The sequence below is a fragment of the Gavia stellata genome, chromosome 6, assembly GCF_030936135.1.
Source record: "Gavia stellata isolate bGavSte3 chromosome 6, bGavSte3.hap2, whole genome shotgun sequence".
NCBI lineage: Eukaryota > Metazoa > Chordata > Aves > Gaviiformes > Gaviidae > Gavia > Gavia stellata.
The window spans coordinates 6,658,451-6,681,486 of record NC_082599.1 but is presented as its reverse complement, the minus strand read 5'-3'; the positions used below and the strand labels follow the sequence as shown (position 1 = coordinate 6,681,486).

Below are 23,036 nucleotides of genomic sequence, written 5' to 3'. Positions count from 1 at the left end.
TACTTTATGTATGTGATTCACGAGCCACTGCATACCACCGTTCTTACAGCAGCACTCGTCTTCGTGAGGTCTGTAATTTCGGAGGCACCCTATTTCCTTTCGCCCACAAAGACAGTATTGGAAAAGCATATGAAAAATGTATTCTATTGACAGGTCACATTCCCTACATTCCTCCATTTCCTGATCAGTATCTATGGTTAAGTCATTTGTAATTACTGTGTTTACTTCTGGAAATGGCATGTAGGCTTTAACTGCAGCCGGAGTGTTTAACCTGATTTTCACCTGAAATGACTGAGATTGTTTTCAGCGCCCGCAGTACTCTGAACGTTCGTAAGGCTGAGACATTGCCCAGGTCCACAAATTCAGTTATGTATCTGTAACAAGGGAAAGTCACACACAGACAATGACAAAACACCAGCAAAAAAACAACAGTCAAGGGGACAAAGAGAGACAGAGAAAGAATCACTTGTAGCTGAGAGCCAAAACGTAAGGATCAGGGCTTCTTACCTGGGATTACTGAAATAGTTTTTAAAGCTCTCAATACCCTGAAAGTCCGAAGAGGTGAAACACTGCCTACATTCACAAATTCTCCTACATACCTGTAGAATTAAGTCACAGTTATTTGGAATTATACAATAGAGCATGAGACTTGTCTGAATGAAGAATGCATTCATACATAGTGGGAGCGAATGCAGCCGAATGAGAGGTGCATCCACTTTTCAGGCTGTTCTTTGATGCCATTTGTCTCAGGTTTTTCATAGTACACATTATTTCAAATGTTTCTTGAACTATTAAACTTATCTAATAGGCATCAATTCTTAAAAACGACTGGGTGAACTTTGTTATCGTGCTGTTCAGCAATAAATACTTTAAAGATTTTACCATCATGTAGTTTAACAAAAAATCTCTACATTATAGGAAACATTAAGAGTTATTCTGCTGCTCTTAAAAAAAATAAATCTTCAGATACCCAAGTAATTTTCACTTAACAGCTTCTGCAAACTACATATAGGACAACATGGGAAAATAGCAGTGCAAATATTTCTGCTGGGTTATTTATTCTATGATGCTGTACTCTGTGGTAAAGCAGATGTTGGTTTCAAGAGATGCTTAAAATTTTATTTTGTTTTGTACATCATATCCATGCCCTTTGGCTGCAGGAAGATGGATTTTGAATGAATATAATTGCAGTCCTACTAAAAACTATTTATGATTAAAATACCAATCCCAGCTCTTCACTGCTGTGCCTGTTTTGGTCATCATGGAGACCCGTGCCACATCTGAGCAAAATGCTCCCAGGAGGGTCAGTTGTGGAATGAGTTTGGTTTTATCAGTGTTGTACAAAATTATTTCCTCCAAGTCAGTATACGGTAAAAGCATAGTCACCGCTGTATCTTCTGAACAAAACAGCTCTCAGATCTTTTAATTTCACTATGAAATTTCTATTAAATTTCATTTACATATTCTACTTCGTTGAGGCATTTGGTTTTACGCGTTAAGGAAAAAACTCACCTGCTTATTTTACAAAGTCTGCTTAAGTGAGCTTTGTGCAAAGGCCTCTGGGGACGACAAAGCATCCTCTCCATATCTACTAATCCAGATTATAGCCTGGAAGAGCAATATTGCTTCTCCTCTTCATAATCTCACAGGGGAGTCTGGGCAAAGATTTACCTGTTTGGTAACTCTTCCCCAGGTTTACCCAGTGCTTCTCTCCCAAACTCTTCTGCAGCATGCAAGGGTGGAAAAAAATAATTTGGGGAGAAGCAATAGCATGGGAATATGGTTTTGCTGACCAGAGATTTGTAAAAACACATTATTAATATGTGAACAAACACATGAAGCAAATACTACTGCTGCTTGTTCACAATAGCTAATTAAGATTTCTTCGGGCCATTTCTTGGATGCAGTTGCAGCAGACCAGTTCCTCCATATTGGGGAGAGAGAAGCAACTGGAATTCCCATCCCAAATTTTCCTGTAAGCCAGGGAATTGCTTATTGACTTTAAGCTTTCGGCAGGGCACTTTCCAACCCAGAGTTACAGCTGCCTCTTCCTCGCCTGTTCTGGAAAGTACTCAGTTGTCTGGGAAAGAGTCATCTAAACAGGGCCAGTTTCATAATTTCCCTTGAACCCATCCATGGCCCCGCAGAGGGTCACAAGCCATGGCTGTGTCTGCTAGCACAGGGTGGGAGAAAAGCCCTGGAGACCTGTGGCACCTCTTACTCTCTAGTGTGCTATTTAAAACTACTCTCTGTGACCCAATCCGTGCTGTTTCTGCCCAAAAGAGGAGGTAAGAAGTTATTTTACAATAACTCTAAAGCAAGTGATGGTCTTTCCACTATAACACCTATCAGTGAAAGAGTCGGATTTTATGTTAGCTCAAAACCCTTGTCCACCTAAATCTCACAGCCCCTTATTAGGCTCTCCCATTTTGAACCCTCATGCCATCTTTGTTTCCAGATACAGAAACACCTCTAGCATCACACTAGCTACAAGCAAAGACAACACCAGAGTTACCCGTGTGATCAATCTTACTTTAAATTACTTGCAAATTGGATTTATATGAAGGATAAATCATATCAGAATAGAGTCCATTATCCAACGCTCTGTACTATCTGCTGCTTGTGTACTTGGGAAAGAGGTTTCATGGTACTTATGAAGATCATATTGCAGTCACTTTAACTCTCTCACTGCTGCCTATAGGCTCAAGGAAGTATTTTTCTATTTCTTTTCTATTCCAGAATTCCAATTCTTTTTTTTCTACTCTAAAAATGTTAATATAATATGTCTTAAAGTAAGAAACAATAAGAATGGATGCCGGTTCTGAAGAGCGCAGCCATTGCTGTAATTTGATGTGAGAAACTTGTTTTTTCACAGTTGCAGGCATCCCTGTTTTAGGGATCTTCTAACTGAGAGATGAAATATTGTTTGGAAAGAAAATTGAAATGTAGCTATGAAAGAAAGCACAGACACCCAAGTCTCTCATGAAACAAGCCTTAAGTTTTCATGACTCATTGGGCTGGAGCACTGAGTGGCCATTCAAGTCTAGAAGAATCAGAAAAGCAAAAAGAGGCGTAAGCCCACAATCTCTGGCCACCAGGTCCTGGTTCCTACCTGCAGGGAGTGAATTCATTTTTGAGCAACAGTTCACCTCAAGCTCTGGGCAAACCTTCACATCTTTACAGCTCGCCAAGCTCCAAACCCCCAGAGATAATGTGGACAGAATTTAAGGGATATCCAGACCCTGTCCCACACTGACTGTTCAGACTCGAATTTCATTGACAGTAAATGAGATGCTCCCAGAGGAGTTCTGCAGGGCCAGGGGTGATGGCCCAACCTCCACCTGAGCTGAGAAAATAAGGTGGATCAGATGCATTGCCAAGGCTGCAAGCTGTGGCTCCTCTTGTCCTTTCCTCTGCTCCTTTCTGCCTCACTGTCAAAAACCTCCTTCCTTGTAGAATAGAGGGAACCCACGCACAGAAGCTCTCCATGTTGTGCTGAATTCAGACACCTGCAAATGAACTCACATCCCAACTCACAAGCAGTTGAACTATCGTACCCTGCTTTTACTACCTGTCTGATGGGCAGGAGAGCAAGCTGGTGACGCTTTGTGTTGTTCTGTCCTGCCTCTACATGTTGCAGGAGAATTGCACTTAGCACTGCTTGAGGAAAAGTTAAACTGAGAAAAAAGCTTAATGTGTGCTGACCTCCAAAAGCTCCTCTCCATTTGCGTTGCTTTTTTTTTAAAAGCTTATCACGATGGCCAGATGTCAGTCCAGCCAAGTCCACAGGAATGCAGTAACAGATACCACGATCTGGGCTAGGGCTGGCTTTCATCCGAAGCCTACTAAAATAAATGGGAGTCTTCCCAATGAAGTCCACATAGGTTTTACACATCTACATGCTGTTCCTCTGCTAAACGCTGCTAAGAATCATAGAATCATAGAATATCTCAAGTTGGAAGGCACCCATAAGAATCATCGAGTCTAACCCCCTAACCCCCTGCTCCGCGCAGGACTACCTAAAAGTAAATCATATGACTAAGAGCATCATCCAGACGCTCCTTGAATATTGGTCCTGATCCCTGCACTCTACCAGAGTTTTGCTGCCAACTTCAGTGGCCCTCACTGGTGTTTGAACTAAGTTTGGTTGAACATTTTTTACCAATTTTGGTTCCATTCAAATGTCACGGGCCCAGGAGGTCAGCTCAAATGTCAGTGCTAGCAGGCTTGCATCTCACCTAAGGCTGTCAATTATGGGGTTTAAAGAGGGCAGCGAGAACTAAACTAAAACCAGAACATAATGTAGGTCTCATTAAGCAGAAAATACAGGGAGATCAGGTGAAATCCTTCTACAGTTAGAAAACGGAGCCTTTTAGGGCATCTCTGCTAGCTTCCACTTCAAGATGACATATGCTCTTCATCTGCTTTTCTCTCTTCTTTGACTATGAAGAAAATCTGGATTTCTAGCTAGCTGGAGATACCGACAGTGTCAGACATCTGCCTTTGGCCAGAGCTTGGGCTGACCCCGTGTCCGCTGCGAGCGTTGGCTGACTGCTCCCCTACCCCCGTATATTTTTAGCTGTTTATATGCCACAATTCCATCAGCTCCTTCAAAGCACCAGAACTCCACATGTCCTGAGTGAACTCTAATAATCTAGGTAGAAGTATACAGCTGAAGGGGAATATCATGTTGGGGGCCAAATTTCTATTCCCGAGATATATAATAAGTTTCAGAGGCCTTTAAATTAATTCTCTATAGGAGTAAAATAGTAATTACTTTCAGGATGAAGAGGGTTTGTGAAGTGAAGAATGCGAAAACAGCTTTGGTGTGTTATGGATGGATAGATTATAAATAGGGATTTAAATACATGAGTATTCAATCACAATTATAACACTTTCTGTCCACGAGTCTGAAGCTTCCCAAAACGACATTAGGTAGGCAAGTATTATTACAGATATTTTACAAAAAGCTCTCTCTGTGGAGCACAGACAGAGTAAATAATTTCTTGAAAATTGTCTAGTGAATTCAGAGAACAGAATGGAGAATTCCTCTGACTTCTTCCCCTGGAACCACTCAGGAAAACAAACTCCATCCTAATATACCTCAGCATTTTCTCATTTTCAGTACAATTTGAGTGAAAAAAGAGCCAAACAAGTTTTTAAAAAGTTCTACTGCATATCGCTGTCTTGAAATATATAAAGGAGTGCTACTTACGCCATAACAATAACACTGAAATCCAACCAGTTCCATGGATCTCGAAGGAAGGTGAATTCTGTCATGCAAAATCCTCTCGCCAATATTTTTATCAATGACTCAAAAGTGTAAATGCCAGTGAAAGTGTACCTGGGGAATAAAGTGGCCAAGATAAGCACAAGCATTAGCAAGCAGTAGATGGCAGGAATGGCAGAGACACACTCAACCCAATCCTACTCACATGAGACTCTCCTGTCTGTCTCATTGGGGTTGCTCATGTGAGTCACGGGCTGTGTGTGAGCAACTTCATGAGTGGATCAAGGAGCACGTAAGAAATGGGAAATGGTCATGACAGCTGCAGGATGAAGATAATTTTCACCGCACGGTGTACCTTGATGAATCCTCACTCATGAAGTCAAGCATGAATACTACGCTACTAAGCTATGCTATGGGACTTTTGAAGCTCCGCCTGCAGTCACCAGTGAAAGAGGAATGGATTATGCCAAATTTCTTGTTGTTTCTCTGATTTGAAGGAGGGTGGTTGTTTCGTTCATACCTCTCATCTCTTCCTGCCCAGGCCATTTTGAAAGACAGCAGGTTAAAAAATGTCACCACTAGGTTTTGTTAGCTAAAAAGGGTGTTCTTCCTGCAACTTCTCTTGTGTTTCACTGTCCATGGTAAATCACACCAGCACTCAGAATTAAACAACAGAATGCCCTCACTGAAAAAAGAGGAAAAAAATTCCCACACAAATACTATATGTAGTAATTTTGACCTGCTTGACAGTAAAAGAGACACGAGAGTGGGTTTTTTTCCCTTAGTAAGATATTTATTACACACAGCCTCTTTACTCCGATCATCTTGGATAGAACATACATCTTACCTTTTATAATAAAGATGATGCTTGTAATAAAATTTAGCAAATTCTCTGTGGAGGACACTAATGTATCTGACTTATAACATTCAGATCTGTATTCACCCAGGGCTCTACCTACCATCAGAGAAATACTTCAGGGCCTACAACACCTCTTTTTTAATGTTTCTACCTGAGATATCTAGCCCAATGGGACTAGGTATTCTAGGCCATATCTTAATAAAAATAATAAATGTTTAGTATCCACCACTGGCATTCCCTACCCCTTTCCTCCAAATGAAGATGCAGATGATACCAAAGCCTATTAAAAAAACCCAGACGAACACCTAAAATCCCATAAAAAACAAATTTTGTAAGTCATGATGTTAGGGGCTTTCACTAGAAACACTAGCTTGAGTTTTCTTTTCAGTCCCTAAACATCAGTAGCTATAATGGTGCCATCACACACAAAAAATTGTAACAGCTGGGATTCCTGTTTGGTAAAAAAAAAAATTGTGTAAGCAATTAAAGGTGGTAATATAAGGAAGAACTTCATTATGCCTAAAAAGGAAATGTTTTCTCTTAGCTCTATTCTGCTGATCTGCAACTGGGCACACATACAGGTAGTGGCAAATCTCACGCCCTCCTGCCATCATGCCACAGAGCAGAGCTAGTTACACATGTTATAAAACCTCAGTATGCTTCATCTCAAAATGGAGATTAGCAGGACTGGTTTTGTGCAACAGTGGGTGTAAAATGTTCTAATATCTCCTCTTTGACCATACACCTAAGCTTTATCTTGCATCTGACTTTTCATGGCTCCTATTTAATTTTGCTCTGGTATTTCAAATATAGGTCATCCACGTCACAGTCTATTTAAGCATGTGTATTCAGTAATACATGCAGAAAACACATGCAAAGAACTAAAAAAAATATTTAACGGTACATAAGCTCATTAAAATGATATAGCACTTGTATTTATTCAGCATGTCAGATGGTTTAATTGATTGTATAATCATCATCTAATTCTAAATGGATCGGGCAAAGTCCTCCAGCAACTGAACAGCTTCTTTAACAACAGAAGTCAGGGTTTTAAAAAAATTTTTAGTAGGGGTAAGTTGAATTGATTTCTTTTTTCAAAATAGTAAGGAAAATGTTTTAAAGGAAGATCTAGGACAAATATTTGCACAAGGTTACTCTTGTTCCCCTGTGAGTCTCTGGAACGGCAGAAGAAAATGAATTAAATGTATCTTTTCCAAATCCAGTATTAATCAATTTGAACTAAAATTCATTGGGTTATTTTGCTCCTCAAAAGTACTTGCCTTTGATTTCATTCTATGCATTTGAGGAGGAAAAACTGAGAGGTATGAGGGGATGCAGGAGAAGAGGAAACATAGAAGGGAAAGGATTTGCTCCATGCTGCTTGGGTCCATTTGCATTTCTGCTCTGTTTTTTGCATGCCCTGATAACATCATCCACATTTTCCTGCCTATAGAAGACACGACAAGCACTTTGATATTTTCCTCCAGAATGTTCGAATTCCCAGCTGTAGGCCCACTGACCAAATTTTGACTCACATGGATGAGATGTCCATATTTCAGCTGAATACATCATGGTTATGGTACTGTGTGACAGTTTGCAATAAGAACAGGACAACGTCAGGGGAAAAAGAAAGTCACAGACATTCTTGAGGGTAGTACACTATACAGAAATACATGAAACATCCTGGGATTAGGTTGTTATTGTGATCAGATGAAATATTTGGTTCAGTGCTATCTATAATTAGTAATTTATGGCCTAGAAGATGTGCCCTGCATGATTTTATGAAACATAAAATAAGGGCATTTTACTGTCTTTCCTTACAGCCCTGAGTAGACCAACCACCAGGCTATGGAGCAGCAGATGGCTGTGTTTATCATATGCCAGTCAAAAATAAAAAGTGTGTTCTGATTGGTTCAATGAGCCACAATAATTGTTTAATGCACTGTAGGTTGATTAGCTTGTGCATCTGGTATCTATTTCTAAAAGGAATATTTTAAAGCAACTTAAGGAAATGAAATGGGCTTTCTGAAGCCCATTAGTCTCTTTTAAAATTAATTTTCTTAAAAAAAAAAAACAACCAAAAAAAAGTTCAAATGATATCTTTGCTATTTTTTATGAAGGTTTGACAAGATAAAAAGACAGGAATCCTCATGAAAGTGTTCCCAAACAATTTTATCCTTTCTCATAAAGTATGCCTACCAACGATTACAGGGGAACACTTCTCACGATGTGCTCAGTCCAAAAGAAACTTTTGCTTCCAATAAATTTCAACTTAAGGACAGAACTAAGTATTTCCAGGAAGTATTTTCTGAAATAAGTCAACTTAAACTCCATCAGGCTATTCTAATGTGTCCACCCATCGAATCTCTTGCATGGGAACTGTGGAAGGCTGGCCAGTTTCAAATGGAGTTCTCCTGACACGTGATTTCATTCAGAGGTAGCATCACAGGTGCATTTAGCAATAAGTATGAGCTTGGTCCACTAAAATTTGTTAGTTGACTTACTAAGGAAGTTTTCACAGGCAACAAACACCTGGCGAAATATTTTGTCAGGACAGATACTATGGTCAGTATGACTGGAAAGAAATTAGACAACAGCAAACAAGAGGAAAAGAAGAACATAACAAACGGAAGAGGAAGGACGAGATAAGGACAGGGCAGCTGTAAACCAGCAAGGATACTTACTCAACGTATTTATTCCACGACGGAGTCTCTGATTGTGCCATGAACACACAATTAGTTAAAATAGTGCACATAATAAACATACTGAACAATGTAAATAAGCGAATTAAGGAAAACAACGCATATGTTATAAGACTTCATAAATTTTTGTCATTTCACACAAGATGTGACGGCTCGCTCATAATTCGCAAGATGCTTAAAAAGCACTATAGACATTTGTTTGCAAGTGCATAAGGAAATAAATAACTATATAAACAGAAAAAAAGAGGACTCTTCCCTGCCTTTTTTTTCTTTGCCTACATCTTTTACACGTACTATACAGCAAACAAACGTACTGACCCCGCAGTCTTCTGAAAATACAGTACCCCATATTTACAGCTGTATTGGTCAGATGACAATGTGCATAGGTGCACAACTTTGTATGAAAAGAGGGATTAGTCTCATCTACAGAAAAACCTGTGTCTGCAAATTCCCATTTTATTTTGCATCCTGAAACATTTCTCAGGCAGTAGGGCAAGTTATAAATCTGGTCTTTCTAATCCCTCTAATGGGCTTGAGGTCTCACTTTCGGTATAAAGTTTCACCAAAAGCTAATATTAATTTCAGAGCACTAATTTTAAGGCTTGGTCTCCAAACTCAGTTGGCAAATACACAGTCTTGGTCTGCAGAGCTGACTGCCTCTGCTGAGGCACCATTTTCCCTAATTGGAAGCTAAAATGAACCTCCCAAGTGTATAGTCTATGCACTTAGCTGCTAAGCTGAGGCCATAAATACGAAAAGGAGCACCCTAAATCGAATTCTTGAAATTGAAAACATAGTTCACTGAACTGCGCTCCTAAAAGCACATACCACTTTCTGTAAAAAAATCACAAAACATGATGGGATTCTCCTGCATAAATAATAGGTCCCATGCTACTGGAGAAACTTTAACTAATGAGTTCAAGTGGAGAGAAGAAAGGAAAACAGCCTACAACTCAGTCAATAGGTTGGGACCCTTCTCAAGGAAGAACAGTAGCATCCAAATGTAAATTTCTTTTGTCATCTTTAGGAAAATAAAGAATTTATTTTTGTTTCACCCCTTTACTGATCCTGTTGGTGGAATTTTTTTTTAAGAATAGTGATCAAAGAATACAATTTCAAAGGTATGTCCTGAAATGTTTGCATTAAAACTGTCCTTTTGCAAAGCCAAAATCTCTGCTGAATACAGAGTGGAACGTTTTCTGATGGGCTGCATAAGCAACTACGAGGTTAAGTTGATAGTAACCAACCTGCATATTCCCCTGCGCCATCGCAGAAAGCAGTAATTGTACTCAAAGGGACTGCTCATCTCACAAACATTTTCCACTTCTGGGGCCAACACCTCCTGCTGAAGGACTGGGAAGGATATCTGATATTCAGTCGCATTTTCTCAAGTCAGCCTGAGATATGTTTCTAAAAGTTGTGTCCACCTGTTTAACACAATTAGGTTGTAAGCTGCAGCTAGCCTAGAAAACACTGGATTAATTTTTCAAATGCATTGAAGTGCTATGAAAACAACAATTGTAAAACAGAGTGGTATCTTCAGACCAGGCCAAACAAATACTATCCTCCAATTGAATTCCAAGCAAGGAAATTCCTCTATAACCACCCATTTTAGGATCACTGGTCTGATTTATACACCCCTGTTTCCTTGTGGTATAAGCTGAATCTAACAGCTTTCCCGGACATTCGCTTATAGGCAGGTGTCATCACCTTCTTATTGAAACACCAAAGAGAATATACCAGAGAACACAGGTTGAAATTGTAAGCGGTCAGCTTTGGGACATCAAATGCACTATGAATTCAAACTGAGTTTCATGACCAAACTGAAAACCATAAAGAACATAAAAGAAAGAAACATTTCAGCTGGTTATGTACCAAAGTCAGAGATCTGTATTAAAAGAAAGAGAAAACAGAAATTCCTACAGAATGAAAATTAGCATTCCTTCCTGAAATCTAATGCAATTGTTTGCATTAGAAAAAGTCAGTGATGATGATCTACTCAGAAAGAACAAAATAAAGGAGACGAAATTGAGATAATCTATATTAGCACCATTGTCTGTTACCTGTCTTAGAACTGCTATTAATTCCAATTTTTGAAAGCCTACTGATCCATGAGTTGACATGGCTAACACATCCAGAAGTATGGGTTCGACTCTGTTATGGACCACAAACCAAATATACTAAGCTACTCATTTGGATCCTTTCTGCAATAAATTAAACCTATTATTTCCAATTTGAAGTTATAGAATAGGCTTTGAGCAAACTGGTTCTGAAAGTTATAAATTTTATCTACTAGCACAAAGACTTTGAGTCAAACATAGCATACTTCTATTCTAGACTTCATTATGACGGATAATTGTTAATTAGCAGACTGAATACTAGAGGCTCTTTAAGTGATCATTGCCAAATTACATATAATATGTGCAAGCAAAGGTTAGTCCCAATCAATAGTACATATAATTGGTGCTTCACAAGGTCTCATTTTCCCTTACAGAGGAAAGTGTGTAAAATCAGGTGGGAGAAAAGTTGCAAGCAGAAAATATGAACAAAGATTGGAAACTAGAATCATAGAATCATTTAGGTTGGAAAAGACCTTTAAGATCACCGAGTCCAACCATAAACCCTGCTAAGTCCACCACTAAACCATGTCCCTAAGCACCTCATCCACATGTCTTTTAAATACCTCCAGGGATGGTGAGTCAACCACCTCCCTGGGCAGCCCCTTCCAATGCCTGACAACCATTTCAGTGAAGAAATTTTTCCTAATATCCAATCTAACCTCCCCTGACGCAACTTGCGGCTATTTTCTCTTGTCCTATCACTTGAATTCTTGAAGATTTTTTTTTTTAATGAGCCAGAATCCATAATTCTAGCATCAAGGAAGGTCATTTTGGCCAAAACCCCATTCTGGATCAGCAGCAAACTGAGAGCAACTATCTATAATACCTAGAGCAACTATCTATAAAACCTAGAAAATCTAGGAATAGCAATTGCTATGGATTTTATACAGGACAGCAAACTGCTTGGAGAAACTAAGGACGCTACATAACGGTCCTTGGCTTGCAGGCAAGAAGAACTAAGAGGAGTCTTTTAAGCATAAGGCATCAATGAAATGTTAGCAGTGGTTTAATCTTATTAACAGGTGGAAATAGTAGGGCCTTGTTCTGGGCAGCCATCTGATCCACGGTCCTTTTATGAGGCCCTCTAGACTCTGAATAAGAGGAGAAATACCTAGAAGAGGTTTAGGGGTTTGTTGTTAATTGAAGTAATTCACATTACTAGGAGGCTGTGGATGTTTTTTCCCTTTGAAGAGTGTATTTTTGAATGACTAGACTAATCCAGCTTGGCTGGCTGAGCAGTGAACATACAGGAACTATCCTGCCTGAAGTCTCAGAGGAAGAACTTCATATACAGCTACTTAACCAAGAAATGTGACCTCGACTGCTTCTTTATAGGACAATTTTACTCTGTCCTCTCTATTCTGTTCTACTCTTGGCCTTCAAGGTGCAGTCAATGACTGGAAATGGAAATATGACATCTATTAAAGAAGTTGCTTCAGACTTTTACGTGACAGGGCACCATTTGTTAATGCTCTTTTTTGGCTTTTGCCCTGGGGAAAATAAAGATTCCTTGATTACACTCACACAAGACAACAGACCTGGTTCCCAGATTCATGTCTATAATATTATCTGCTTGAGTCCTTGCCCGTTCAATCTCCTTTCTGCCTGGGATATTGACTGCCTGCTCAGCCAACTGGCCTTTGTGTTTCAGGTTGATGTGAAAGGTGTTTATCGACAGAAACCGAATCAGTGCCTGATGCAGGAACTTCACCGCTGTTTCACTGGGACTGGAGCTGTTGCCTCCTGCTTGTGCTTCCCAAAGAGTGATCTGTTGGATTTCCTGACATTATCAATGCAAGGTGATAACTTGGGTCTTTCTGGAACTAAAATGCTACTTGCATTGTGACCATCCACTCCCAAAATTTTACACTCCTCATCTGACCATATTTCTCTTTCTGACATATCTTTCAAATTCACTCCTTTATGGTCTTTATCCTTCAAAGTAATGTGATAAGGATTTCTTGCATACTTATCTTTTGGTTTCCTGCTACCAAGGGCATGTAGTTCTGAGTTTTACACATACCTGTGACCTCTTGGCTTCACCAGCCAGTGTAGAAGAAAGTGAGCAGAAGACAGAACAGGCCTCCAAAGCTGGAGCAAATATTCACACATACATGCTTTTTTCTAAGAAGCTCAATTTTCAATTTCTTCTCTTAGCCATACCCATACAAATTCATTGACCTCAATTAATTTCAGCAAGGCTGTGCTGATGCAACTGTACCTAATAAACACTGTTGGGCTCTGGGTATGCAGCAGCATGTGCTGTACTGCTTGCACGTATAACCTGATCCATTAGCAAATATCTCTACAAAATTCTATGGTGTATTCTTAGTAACCACACTAACGTCTTGGCTGATATCACATATTCATTTTGCACAGAATTATTGTTTTCTCTGGTGGACATGGGCATTGCAGATGAGGGATTTCCATCACTAAAACATCACATAATCATCACAGCAGCATGTGGAGACTTTGAATTTTCAACTACCAGGTCTCGCATGCGCACTGTGGAGAATGCAGGCAACTCCTGAAAAAGTGTGTGTTTTTAGTCATGTTCACAAAAAGCTGAACATTTGGGTCAGTTTGGTCTTCCAGAGAGTTGTGACTATGTCAGAATATAATGTTGCTGCAGCCTCGTGAAAAAAAACAAGCCAAAACCAACTGCATATATGTGTGTGTGTATATATATCTCTCTCTCTAGATCTCTTGCATGACTTCACAGCTAGAGCTAGGGGACATCAGGCGTCTCCCTCCCATTGAAAGGTCCAGTAGGCCAGCCTGTGCTTTCATTCCTAGCTGGATAACACATTGCAGTAAACAAACTACAAAAACAACAAAACAATTTTTTTAAATGTTCTGTTTCATGAAAGCAAAAAAATTCAGTTCTGAGGCAGTTCAAATTTAAATTGCATCTGCATATGGTGTCACAGAGTCTCATGGGAGAGGTTGCTTAAGTACTCAGTAGCGGAGCTCTCCATCAGCCTAGATTTCCGCAGGTGCGCTCCAGCCTCCACGTTCCCTTCCTTTCTAAGGTACTACACCCAGTTTCTTCCACTGCCTCATCACTAAACATGATCAGGCCCTTCATACCCTTTAAACCTGAGTAAACCCACCAGACTCTCCAGTGCAGTTCACAGTATCTGATGCCAGTAGTATAATATAGTCATTTTCATAGCTCACATGACAATATAAAATGAAACAAACCAAAAATCCAAGTGCGTTTCTGCTTGTGCAAGCAAATTCAGCCAAAAGATTTAAAACAGCTTAATGAAATAAAATGGTTTCTGACTTCCATCCATCTGTGTTTAAAACCATATAGAATATACAAGAAGGGAAATCAACAGAAAGGATATGAATGTACCAAAATTTTAATTGCTGCTCTTCTGATTGGATGGAAAGGACTAAGTATATACAAGGCAGGAGTGGCACTAAATCGAAAGATTGTCTTCCCTTTGTTCAGTACTATAAATGTCTGGAAAACAAAATAGAAAATGAGAACATTCAGTATTTGCATTTATGCTCAGCTTTTCCCAGCCCACATCCCATTGGGAAATTCCTGCCAGTATCCCGTGCTTCTTCCCCACTCCCTCCCGAGATCCTAAATTCCTTTTCAATCAGTGAAGACTTTTGTCCAAGACCCTCCCAGCAGAGCTATTGCCTCTCCTATTGCAATATCGCAACTATTTTTTCTTCCTTCACTTCTTACAGGGTCCTGTGCCATCAGTTCCATCACAGGGCTGGGAAGAGAGCGGAATCACCTTTAAACATAAAATTACCTGGAGACTAAAATGTGGTGGATGGACTTTTATGATGCTCTTCTTCCCAGGTGCGGGGAACCTTACTATGTTGTTATTCCAACTTCTCTACCTTGAGCACTTTGTTACCCTCAATCAATGTTTTTTGTCTCACCAGGTAAGAAGCTGCATGAGGCACAGCTCCACGGCAGGATCTGACCCTGGCACTGAGGCACTGTCATTGTACTCAGGTTAATATGGGCAAAGGAAACCAATCCTGTGAGTTATCTTAAATCCAAAGCAAAGGTGAATTGGATGCTGGCCCAATTTACAGAGCTCTGAAGATGCCCCACCATACACAGAGGAACTAATATTCCCTCAGAGACAGGATCAGAACACCCAATAGATAAACTCTAAGCAACTCACCTACCTTGAGCCTAAGACCTTCATGACTCTAAAATTGCAAATCTATATCCTGCTGCTTGTGCCTGGAGATAGCAGGCAAATTAAAAGGTAAATTAATTCTGACCCTTCCAGGTAAGTCGTCTGTTTGTCTTTATCCATTTAACTTTTATTCTGTAGTTCTTGCACCTGTTTCTACACCGTTTTAATAGAAGTAGCATTGTGGTCATATTAATTCATTGTTTACAGGAAAAAGCATAGCCCAAAATCAGGAACATCAGTACCTGAAAGAACTGGAAGCTGACTAAAAATACATTGAGCTTCCAAGCCTTATTTTGTCCCCCACGTTGCAGAATGTTTGGAAAGGGGAATGAACTGTAGTAAGCAACCAGCCCAGCTCTGCTGTCAACAGCCTTTTGACAGAAGCTGTTTGCACTGGTGTGGCTTTGGTCCAGCCTCCACGTGATTCCTCATCAGGTGATGCTCGCTTTGGGACAAAGCTTACCCTTCTATGAAGTGCCAGCATTGCACATGCTACTCACATCTCCCTTCAGGTCTATTTTGGTCACCTTAAATGGAGTTGGACTACCCCTCAGCAGGAAAAGAACCGCTGCTCTCCAGGAATGGTTGTGGAGGTGCCTCCTGCTCTTATGCAGAGTGCAAACACAAGACAAGTCACCCAGAAGCCCTTAACAATAAGGGGCTTAAGTGATAAATCGACCTGTGAAGAGTCAAGGCTCATGCAGAAGGCAAGATAGGGTAGATAAAAACCTCTGGCTTAATTTAACCCAGCTACTGCTCTGCTCTTTTCAGACGCTGTATATTCATAGAGTTATCTGAAAACACCCAAGTCTTAATTATGCTTTTTATCCCTCTTTGCACTCCTGCTTAGATGTTTTCTGGGAGTCCTGCTCATGCCGAAACTCTGATCCTTAGTCTGGAAAAAAATATTTTTACTGGCTGTAGAAAGATAAAAGCCAGAGCCCTCAAAACAGAGACAGTGTTTATGCTTTAGTAAAAGCAACGAAGCAGGATGGCTGGCTGGTGCTCACCTTACGATCATTGTAGAAAGGGTCGAGGTCCTCCAATGGCTCCCCAATGAGCTCTGGAGGAACAGTCCCATAGATATCGGGCAGCTTCTTGCAAGCTTGCAAATCAAACTGAGGCTGAGGTTTCTCTTCTTCACCCAGCTGCTCTCTGTATTCCTGCTTTGCATTCCTTGCAAGCTTCTCTGCAATTCGTTTCTCAATAGCAGCCAAGGATTCAGGCGTGAACCGGTGGAAGCTGTTAGTACCCGGTGGTAACAAGAAGTCAGCCATCTTTTCATCCTGCTTTGTCTTTACTGGTCTTTACTCCTAGCAGTGGAAACAGCTGAAACAAAAAGTACCAAAGGTTAGTGACAGGAGCAAAGCAAGAAGAACAAAGCCATCAGAATGAAAAAAATAACCCAAATAACTTGTAAGCTATCTATTATCAGGAAACCCTTCATCTATTTTTATGTAGAACATCAAGGAAATCAGAAATGACTGAAACTGTAATTTCAATTAAGAATCACTCATGATCAGAGCTAAAAAGACTTTGTAGATAGAGTATTCTTAAGTTCCAGAGTATTCTTAAGTTTTTCAGTCTCTTGGAATCCTAAATCCAAACTAAGGAGTAACTTAGATTCATACAAGCTTAAGTTTCATTGAAAGCCACAGGGATTTGGATTCCTAACTCATTTTTGAAAATGCAGCTGTGGGAGTGGATGAACAATGTGCCTAAGATGACTGCAGGGCAGATTTAAATCAGCCGATCTCCAGCCACATGATGCAAACTCTAAAAATGCCCCAGCTGTTCTATTCCAAATTTCTAAAAATGCCCCAGCTGTTCTATTCCAAATTTAAAGAGCGAAGTGTCAAGTTCAGATTCTTAAATCACACAGAAATTTTTCATAATCTCTGTCTTAGGCTTCTGCAACATAATTTTTATTTTCCTTTGGGATAGGAAATACCATCTTCAAGATATCTGTCAAGACTTTTGAGCATTTTCTTCTCCTCCACACCCTACAATCTGAAGGATGTTGGAAGCCCGTATGTGCCTGGCAAAGCCCTGGGACCCTTATGAGCACTCCGAGCTTTTGAGATGCTGAAGAGCCACTGTTGCCAGTTCATCACATCTGAAAACCAGGCTCCTTCCATCCAATACCAGTTTGAACATCTAACCATAACCTGTGAGGTTTCACCATCTTGCGTTGATGGTGCTTCACTGCTAACACTTCCAATCCTTGCCTGAATGAAAACGAGTGAGAATTGCCACATCTCTTCAACTTATACGAATAAAGCCGTGTGAAAAACACAGCAGAACAAAAAGCCTTCTTGCACTAACAACATGGATAGCTGTGAAAATTAATGTAAAACTACTGTTTGAAAAGGCATGAAGCTTATCCCTGTTCTAGTAGCCTGCACAAATCCATCCAAGTTCACTAAAGCCGTACTTTGCAATTTAATAGTGACTTCAGTGGCATGTTTTTCCAGCAAGATAAACCCTCACTACGCAACAATTAAAACTCATTTCACTGAAGAAACACAGCCCTTGTTTTTTACCACCACCAGACCATTCATGCTAAATCAGAATATAAGCTGGTGACAAACAAAATAGTAGACTTTGAGGTGGGCTACCCTATTGCATTCGTCCCTGTGTGCAGGATACAATTCTTTGTTCAGCTGCAATTGTTGTTTTCAGCTTTCAGATGCTATTTGTCTATTTACAGTGGATAGTTCCAGATAGTTTGCTTCTATTAGGCTCTGTGATGACAGCATTTTTGTTAGCAAACAAGACTTTAACTGGACTCTGCATGACAAATAGCATATTTATTGACTCAATTTATCTGAGTAAAGTACTCTTTCAAATAACTACTGTTTTTCCTATTCTGACTTAGTTTTAAAATGAATTCATTAAATTGTCATTGATCACAGCCTATCATACAGGAATGATTTACTGGAGCTTGTACATTATACTCCGCATTACTGCTTTTTTAACAAGCAGGGCTGAAATGAATTAGCCTTCCTGGAGTTTTGGTATTCTGACATTCTTCTTTATTTAGATTTATTCTCTTTACACCTTTCCCCTCTCCCCCCCACATCATTTGTTTTATCCCCTTCCTCCTGAAAAACAGGAAATTAGAAGCCTTCCCACAAATTGAGTTTTCTTATGCTCGACGCTTTGTGACTCAGCACCAGTGCAAGCAAATAGAGTTTCACTTTCTATAAATGACATCAGTACAGGTGGCCAGAGAATTCTCAGAGGTTTTTTGTCATTTCAATTTTTGTTTCTTCACAGTGAAACCTGTCTCAGTGCTCAAGGGGACAACAAAAATCAGTGGCTGATCAGTACTTCTGGAAGGGCACAAACTAGGTCTCTAAACCAGAGAGGAGATCATTATAGGCTGTTAGCTGAGGTCTAGATAATCATGAGCGCTGTGAAGATGGTGAATGGGGAATGATTGTTCACTTTTTCACATAATACAAAAATGAAGAAATTTCAAATGAAATCACAGAGCAGCAGGTTTGAAACAACCACTGGAGCCACTTTCCACATGGTGCGGCGTTATCCTGTGAAACTTGTTGCCTGCAAACAGCAAAGATTCACAATGCCACAAGACAAATCCAAGGGCAAAAGATCCATTAATTGTTTTAAATACCATGATGCTGTCTCTGACTAAGAAAATTCCTTAGCTGCAGAACTTGGGTGTATGCAAGAGAGACTACTTATGTTTGCCCTATTTTTACACTCTTCCTAGGCTATCAGTCTGGAGAAACGCTTCATCTGATCGTATGTGCTTTTGTCCTTATGTAGCACTAGTGCCAACACAAGACAGCCTACACGGCCTTGGGCAAGGGCTCAATCTGCCTGCCGACTCCATGGCTGGCCTGAGCTTCTGCAGACATGGAAGCACACAGAGAACCGAAGCTAATACCCCTGTACATCTGCAGGTGCTCGAGATCCACAACGTACCAACTACCTGCTTCCAGTGCTTCAGAGCACGGGCTGGGTGACTGTCTCCAAGCTACACAGACATTCCCTTTGCTGGAAAACTGGTTGTAGCCACCTCTGCACCACCTTCTCCATATAGCCAAACTGTAGGCATGGCCACATAGCATGAGGGACACCAGGTACTCCTCTGAGATGACAGGAGAACGTGTGGAACGTCTCTACTAAGTGCCGCAGTTTTCATGGCTGTTGCTTGATCACAAAAACTGAATCTTTACCAGAATGTTCACCATCCCTCTCAGACTTCCTTAAAGACTTCCAAAAGAAGCAATTCTGGCAACAGAACTAGTCAAAATTTTGTAAAAAAAGGAAAAAAAAAAAAAGGATGGGGGATGGTGAGGGAGATAAAACAGCCACAAAGTTTTTTGGGTTTTTTTTTTTAAAAAAAGGAAATTATTTTTCCTTAAAGCTTTCTCTTATTAGAAAATTGAATCAACTTAAAAATGGTCAAAACCAGATCTTTTCAATTTTACCTGCAAATTCCAGAAAGATAGCTGCTAGGAACAGCTGGAAAATCCCCCACAAATTTCATTAGAGCTTTTGCTACTCTTCTATTTACTTTTCCTTAAAAAAATTATGTTTTCCAGCATCCTTAAAATTGAAAAATCCTGACATGTTTTGTCTTCATCTTATATGTAAGTTAAAGTTCCAAATTTTGATATATATATTTAGCCTAACTCTTTAAATTTCATATGCTTTCAGGAAATGGGCAAGATAATTCCATGGGTCCCTTCTATGTCTAATTTCTTTTAACCTATGAATTGCAAACATTTCTACAAATAGCCAGGGTTAACTCAGATGTTTCTTAAAAGGGTAAGAAAGCACCACGACTTAAAAAGGGAAATCATCAATGACTGAATCAAAGAGCTGGAATGTCATTTCTTAAGAGATAATAGCTGTTGTGACTCACGTTTTTACAATATGAGTCTGGATTTTTCCATTCATCTCAGGCATATTTTTGAAGTACAAGGCTTCAAACACATTGTTTCTGTGATATCACCATGCACAGAATGAAAATTTCCCTCTTGCTTTGTCTTTGTTAAATTCAGTTAACATCGGTTCTTGCTGATAAAAATGTACTGGTTATGTAAACAAAATGTGCATATGAAAAGAAAGCCCCAAGATGCAGATTTTCTATGGCATGGCAAGAAGTGAGAACAGCACAAACAAATAAGATATTGCTAGCACCTGTATTTATTCAGAAAGATGAATGTTGTTTTCCATTACAGGTTAGCCTTACTCTCATAGGCTTCAGCCACCCCAGCTCAAAAAACATTTCAAGTTCTCAGAACATGACCTGCATGCCCTACAAGCCTTTCCCTGACTCCCTATGGATGGGTGACCATCACCCAAAAGGCCACCTTGGGCAATAGGTTGCCTGCAGGGCTGTAAATAGAAGGAATGTGCGTCCTGCTCACCTTCAGCTGGCTGCCCTCCTGCTCTTGCACAGGCTTTGTGGACTCAGACCACCACCCTTGTGCCTACCAACCCCTTATCATGGCCCAAGATGCTGCCACAAGCCAGCAGGGAGGTCCCATTCCCCAGAAGCAATAGGGGAAGCAGTGGCTGAGGTCCATGCTGTGCACTACACCTGGTTGAACACTGACTTCAGAGAAGCCACAGCTTCTTGCACCTCCATCTCCTGCTTGCACGATGGCATAGGATTGCTTGCCTGGTGTGGTATCAAGGACGTATGTGCATATATTTCAGACACCTGGCAGTGATAATAAAGGAGCCAAACTTGAAGATCAACAATGTGAAAGTGGCACTCACAGGCTAAAGGTTAGATACCATCAGACATGCTCATCTCAAGTAGGACTGGATTCATTTAACCCTACTGATTTCCGTGATGCCACTCAAGAAGCTACTACTGACCATGAGCTGGGGAGATGGAGGATAGCCCATGGCAGCAGGTATGTTTCCACTGCAATTCTGCTAGACCTAAATCTTACAAAATAACAATCAGGAGTCCTAAATTCTCCTTTTGTTTAAGAAATGTTTGTGACTAAATATAGACTCTGCATTCCTAACTGCTGTGGTAACAAAAACAGTCATGAGGATGGGTTTCTTTTAAATGTTTGAGACTACATGGAGCACAGACATCTTTTTTTCCCCCTTCTTTTCCATATAATCCCTTTGGCATTTTCCTTTGACCTGCAAAGCACTGCAAAACATAAGAATAATAAGGAAATAAAGAACGATACAACAACACATCTAATTTAATGTTGCTGGTCTACATTCACAAATACTTACGCATAAATTTACACATACACACAAACATTTCATCATGTTTAAAAAGACTACAAGGTGATATGGGACTGCATGAAAGTTTTATTCCAGCCATGAAGTAATGGCTTCATGGAGAACTCCTGTTTTTAATTAAGATCAAATAAAGACCTTCTACTTAAAGATACATAAAGATCAAGAGGGTAAAGGAGTCTGGGTGACTTAGACACTCCTCATAATTTTACTGACAATCAACAGGCAACCTTTTGAGACTTAATTCACTTATATTTATACTGCACTTCAATTCCACAGTTAGGAGGTGTCAAATTCTCTTTTAACTGAAAAATTTCAGTCGCTGTTAATACACACTCTCAGGGTCTGTGTGCTCACATCAAAACAAGGGGGAACTGAATAATACAGTCCTTGAAATTTTACACAGCACACTCATTACTTCTGCTTAAACTGATATCTGGTTTGTTTCTTTTTTCCAACAGGCATAATTTTGTCAAGACCATAAACAATTATTTTTGTAGTACATGCTCCTAACACGTATAATCAGCCACATCTCCAGCTGGCGTAAATCAGCACAGCTCTACCCATCTCAGGGAAGTCACAGCAGCTGGGGAAGTGATCTATTAGGACCAGGAATATTCGGATAGAAATGCTTTCTTTAAAGAGAGTACCTTCACACCGGAGCACGAACACCACAGAGCGTGTAATTGAGGTTTTAAAGTAATGGTCTAGAAGGTAACCCAGTTTGCAGGGAGCTGGAAAATCCTGGGGGTTTTGCAACAGGTGAAGGCCATCTGCAAATGCATCTTCACGCAGAGACATATTGTTGGGTGAGCTTGGAGTCAAAGGTGCAAAATGGGGTGCTGCCGAACACAGCAGAGGCTTTGGAGGCACCAATGCCTGCCGGGGACCGGGCAGGCTCCTGTGGCTGGCTTGCAGGGGAAAGGTTTTGTACTCCACAAAAACCTGATGGAAATGGCTGCAATGTTTAGCTCTCGAACGAGATCTCCTAGAAAAAGCACAGCTCTGAAATCAGCCCCAGACTGACGCAGGAGGAGCTGTGAGACAGAGTTCCTCTTGCTGCCCGCGTCACAAGGCAACCCTGCAGGTTGATATGACATCGCGTAACACAGATTTCCTAAAATGAGCCTTGCTTGTTCACCATGCATGCCAATGAAGGGCAGAAATAAATAAGGAAGAGAACTCATTGCGTTCACACCACTGAGAAAAAGAAAAACACAAAATGTCCATACCGAAATCTCAGAGTCACCGACGCACGAGCCTTTCGTCACAACCAGCTTTGCCTATGTTGTATCTTCTTTTAAATCCAGCTTAATGAGTTTTGCTGGCATCTCGCTCATCAGAATTGCAGCATTCTGACATTACCAATGACTTATTGATAAGATAAAGTCTTCAGAAAGCTAACATGTGCGAAAAGGAAATTAATTCAGAAGATTTCATCCTGATATTGAAACAGTATTTGGAGATGACACATGTTATGCCAAGAATTAAATACTGGCACTAAGTCTTCTCTTATGATAAAATATATATTTTTAGGGAGCTAAAAATACTCTGCTTTCTTTGCAGGTGTTTTTATTTCAAATTATGCTGCAACCAAATGACATAATAAGCAAGAGGGAAGTAGCACATTATAGTTACCAGTGTGCATCTCTATATTTTGCTGAAAATTATAATTCTCTGCACCCAACAGATTTTCAT

General features: G+C 40.2%; 1 protein-coding gene across 1 annotated transcript in view; it reads right to left on the bottom strand.

Annotated features, from left to right (window-relative positions):
• Positions 1-23,036, bottom strand: part of LOC104259483 (sodium channel protein type 5 subunit alpha) — a 220,916-nt gene that overhangs the window by 163,362 nt on the left and 34,518 nt on the right. The window contains exons 2-6 of the mRNA XM_059819059.1: positions 16,100-16,418; positions 14,265-14,383; positions 8,774-8,863; positions 5,216-5,344; positions 283-374 (exon numbers count right to left, since the gene is read on the bottom strand). Coding sequence (XP_059675042.1) covers positions 283-374; positions 5,216-5,344; positions 8,774-8,863; positions 14,265-14,383; positions 16,100-16,366 — 697 coding nt within the window. The 5' untranslated portion in view covers positions 16,367-16,418. The remainder of the gene's footprint in view (positions 1-282; positions 375-5,215; positions 5,345-8,773; positions 8,864-14,264; positions 14,384-16,099; positions 16,419-23,036) is intronic.